This window comes from Hibiscus syriacus, unplaced genomic scaffold (assembly GCF_006381635.1).
Source record: "Hibiscus syriacus cultivar Baekdansim isolate YM2019G1 unplaced genomic scaffold, ASM638163v2 tig00000218_pilon, whole genome shotgun sequence".
Lineage (NCBI taxonomy): Eukaryota > Viridiplantae > Streptophyta > Magnoliopsida > Malvales > Malvaceae > Hibiscus > Hibiscus syriacus.
The window spans coordinates 899,547-904,519 of record NW_024061774.1 but is presented as its reverse complement, the minus strand read 5'-3'; the positions used below and the strand labels follow the sequence as shown (position 1 = coordinate 904,519).

The 4,973-nt window shown below is 30.5% G+C and overlaps 1 protein-coding gene across 1 annotated transcript; it reads right to left on the bottom strand.

Annotated features, from left to right (window-relative positions):
• Window positions 1–1,152: 1,152 nt before the first annotated feature.
• LOC120145914 (F-box protein At3g07870-like) lies at window positions 1,153–1,926 on the bottom strand. Its single transcript, XM_039159639.1, has one exon. The coding sequence runs from the start codon at window positions 1,924–1,926 to the stop codon at window positions 1,165–1,167; it is 762 nt and encodes a 253-aa protein (XP_039015570.1). The 3' UTR covers window positions 1,153–1,164.
• Window positions 1,927–4,973: the final 3,047 nt, after the last annotated feature.

Below are 4,973 nucleotides of genomic sequence, written 5' to 3'. Positions count from 1 at the left end.
TTAATATTAAGAAATGAGCTGTCTTAAAGCACCTAGAAGTCATTTTCTGATATTTCTAAGTAAATAAATATCTTATTTATAAAAATATAAAAATTAATATATTTTCTTAAAATTATACTAATAAATTTGAAATAACATGATTATAAATTAAATATATCTTTAAATTTTTAAATTTCTAATAATATGGACAATTTATAATTAATAATTACCAATTTTGGGCGTTATAGGGGTGCTAATCCTTCTCTAAACGTAATCGACCACGAATCCTTTTTTAATAAAATTTTTGGTTATATGCATATCAGTTTTATTTTTTAAATTATGTTTTATCCAAAACTATTTTAAAAGATTGTTTTAGGTATTTGACCTACCTAATCCCAAAAAAATCAATGGCGACTCCCAAAATATTTTAAAAAAAAACCAAAATCATTTACTTATTTATTTTATTTTTCCCGCCAAGTAAAATTTCGTGTCCGGGCAAAAACCGGTTACGACACAGATCTTGTCATAGACTCCAGTGCTCTGCATCCTACATGATTTGTTCAGTTTATTAATTAACAACCGTGACACAGCGAAATAGAACTTTGTAATTTGTACATGGGATCAGAAAACAAAAGTTCATGCCTCAATCTAACAGCTCAAGCATCAAGGAAGCATGTCATCCAATCATCTAATCACTGCAGTTTAGCCTTAAATGGCTAAAACTCTATCAATCATTAAAATAGCATCAAAGACATTATCTTCAAGCTTCATGTTTATGCTACACCTGCATCATCATTCCTATGCATTTATATTCAAGAATTAATAGAATCCTGTGCCTGTAGCGCCAAGGAACTAAACGAAACCTCAGACAAAGAAAAGATCCATTGCCAGTTTGCACTCATTTTATACAGAAACCAATGCACAAGTATTATTTATCCGCGAAAAATGAAAAAAAAAGGGTTTGCTACTTTAAGTTTTCACGGCCTTGGCTGCAACTTTCTAAATTGACAAAGCATATGCTAAATTTAGGATTATGTTATAGTACCTGGAGATTTGCTCTCCTTTTGCAACACCGTAGAGAGAAACAAAGCATGGAGTATAAGCAATTGCATTGAATTGTGAGCGAATCTTGAAGAATTTAGTTCCCCGAATATGTTTTCTCTTCAGGTTGTAACAAACTATGGCCTAATTATTGAGCAACATGAATATTTCTCCATTGCTTAAAACAATCAACGGTTCATAAGAATCTGAGCCATATCCCTTTGGAAACATATCTTTAATAATAAACTGTTTGGTCCACGACTCCTTGACACCATATTCCTTCATAACCCAAATGTCAAATTGCTTGAAATCCGGAAAGTGAATTATAAACAGACAGCCTCCAAGCACTCCACTCGTTGTAAACTCCGCAGCAAACTCATCTAATTCTAGAAAATGATCCGGCGGCAGAACTTTCCCAAAATGCTCGGTATCAAAGTCAAAAGAATGGATGAACTCACCACCACTAGGATGAAATCTACGCCAGTGAAGAGCTCCATTCAAGAAGGCATCGAAAGGTAAATCAATATAGCGATGAGGTGCATTTCCTATGCTTCTCCATGTACCAGTTCCATCTGTGTATATTTCAGCCGGTTTTTCAGTCGATTCAACAGTCGTATAATAGCTTTGCAAAAGTTTGTATTGATTAGTAACAGTTGAATAGCCAAGCCCCCAACACCTACTACTTCGACTATGCTTATCAGGTGGTTGAATAGTGATAAATTCACCCAAAATCGGGTTACAGATGTAAAAGGGATCACCATTTTCTGGTCCAACTAAACAAAGCAAATCATTGCAAGCACTCATATCAGAAATATCCCAAATGGGTACATTATATGTGGGTGTGAAGTTGAGTTTCGAGACATGAAAACTTTCACCAGTGGCATCAACATGCGATAACTGTAGCATCTTTCGATTTTTTCGGCGTGGGCTAGTGTTGATTAAAATGCAAAGGGGTGATTTTGAAAGGTGGAACCATGCAAATTCAGCTTTAGAAATGAAACAAAGAAATCTCTTGCAAACGCACCTGCAATGGAGAACGTCAGTGATGGCAAGTCTGCAAGTGTTTGGTGTCGGTTCATGTTTGCTGCTTGATGGTTCCCTTGTAGCTAGAGGTGCACAAAAAATTCGAATATCCGATTTTGTCTAAAAAATATCTGAAACCGGATTTTGGAAAACCGGTTTTTTTTAAACCGGATCGGATATTTAAAAACCGGATAGTATAATCGGTTTGGGAAAAAATTGAACGACCGGTTTTTTTACCGGATTAAAAACCGGTTTTTTATCCGAAAAAAATCCGTTTTTTTAAAAAAACTAGTTTTTTTGCAAACCGAAACTGGTTACACCATCCGACCCTCCAAACCGGTTAGGATCTGATCCGATTTTTTTAAAATCCGGTTTTTAGGTTGGGGAAAAAAACCAGATCGGTTTTTATCCGATCCGGATCGGATTGAAATCCGACTTCTGTGCATCTCTACTTGTAGCTTCCCTCTCCCTCAATTTGAACACTAAAAAGCTTAAGACTATTGTTAAAAACTTGAAAATGGGTTTAATGGTAAATGATTCAGTTTTCAATTGAGAAACTCTAAAAGAGTGGATTTTGAATTGGCTGGCACGGTTAGGGAAAGTGAAACACCTTTGTAATGTTAAATGTTTTTTTAATTATATTGGGTGATTAGTATCTTTTTTTAATCTTTTTAACTGATCATTATTACACACATCTATAAATATAATTGTTCAAATTCATAAAGCCTATTAAAAATAAATGATAATATTTTTTAACGGCAGACTAAAAGCAAAATTAAAATCATGTTTGATCATTATGTTTAATTTTAAAGAAAAAATAGTTCGATAACCAAAATAGAAAGATGAATGAATGATTAGATACATAGTTTATCATACTTTTTTTATTTAATTATTCAATTATTTTAATATTATTTAGTTGTTATGTTTTTAGGGTTTAGGTATATAATATTTCAATTAGTATTTAGTTTTAGGCTTAATATAAAAATAAGTGTCTAAATTTTGTCTCGAAAAATATTTTAGTGCCTAAAGATTTTTTCGTTAAAAGTAAGTGCCTAACATTTTCTCAGTTACACTTTTAGGTGTTCGGACATCAACCGCCATTAAATTTACCTTTAAGTGACATATATTACGATATGGTAATTTTGAAAATTTTATTTAAAATAAAAAATACATATATATATTTAAAAAACCTGGATTTTTTTCAAATCTTAAAAAAACTCAAACTTTTAAAATTTTAATTTTAATCTCTTTCCCACCGCCAGTCGTCACCAACACTGTCAATCGACTGGACACCCAACGACGTGTGACTGGCCAATCACCCGCGACCAAAAGCCTCATACTTTTGCAACCAAACGAACATCCAAAACTGATGTAAATGAAAATTTTTGTTTTAGGGTTTCAAATCCATAAAAAATCTCTTAGATTGATCGTGGTGGTCAATCATTTATGGTCGATCATTTATTGTTTGGTTGGTTATCGCAATCGGCGTGGCAGGGGAAAAGAGAAGGGAGAAAAGGGGAAAGAAGAAGATGATGCACTGTTCTGTTTTGGCTTAATGCCTAAATAAACGTTAGGCACTAAATTATAACAAAAGGTGTATGTTGGTCACCTTCTGTATATTTAAGCCTATTTTAAACACATCCCTAATTAGGTCTAGACCTTGATTATTAAGCTAAATGTATCTTAAATTAGTAACTTCAGCAGCATGTCTCCCAGCTACAACGCAGGCCTTGTATCAGTGAGAAACATGCCCAATAGAGGGGGGTAGTTCTGCTGTGCGGCGCCTAAAAAACGGCTAATATACGGCGTGACCGGTTAAACAAGTGACCGGTTAAAATTTAGACTGGTTATGTTATATTATTTAACCGGAAATATTATAAAGTACAATAACATATTAGGTAGCGCTTATATAATGTAATAGGTAGCGCTTATATTGACCTATTTTATAAGTAAAATGGTATATTTATACCGATAACATTGTAAATTTACCTATTACATTATAATATGTTGAAAGTGTCCATAATTTTTATAAAAAAGATCGATACTTTTTTTTAAGTTATGTAATTTATGTTTCAAATTTTTAATAGTGTTTCATGTTTTCCACCTACAATATTAATTTAATAATTTCATTTGCACAAAAAATTATTTGATGGTTTTGATATTTTATAAAATAATATTTAGAATTTAAATTTAACAATATTAACCAAATATAATAATAAATATGTAATATATATATTTATTGTTTTTAATTTAATGATAATATATATCATTTTTATAAAAGTGTCCATACTTTCAACATATCAGATAAATTTGATCGGTTTTGTCATAATGAAACTGGTTTTATCATAATTTTACCTGTTATATTGTAAAGTATCTATCATTTTTATAAAAGTGTCCATATTTTTTTCACTGTGGAAAACATTAATTTAAGGTTATCTTTTAAGTGAGTTTTAAGATATTAATTTAGTAATTATAGGCGTCTAATGATTTTTTTTTACGTTACGGTATATATTATTATTAAATTAAAAACAATAAACATATATATTACATATTTATTATTATCTTTGGTTAATATTGTTAAATTTAAATTCTAAATAATATTTTTAAAATGTCAAAACAATCAAATAATTTTTTGTGTAAATGAAATTATTAAATTAATATTGTAGGTGGAAAACATGAAACACTATTAAAAAAATTGAAACATAAATTACATAACTTTAAAAAAATATAGATCCTTTTTATAAAAAGTATGGACACTTTCAATATAATAGGTAAAAATATGATGTAATAGTTAGCTCTTATATAATGTAATAGGAAGCGTTTATATAATGTAATAGGTAGTGTTTATATTGTAAAGTATCTATCATTTTTTATAAAAGTGTGCATACTTTTTTCACTGTGGAAAACATTAAGTTAAGGTTAGTTTTAAG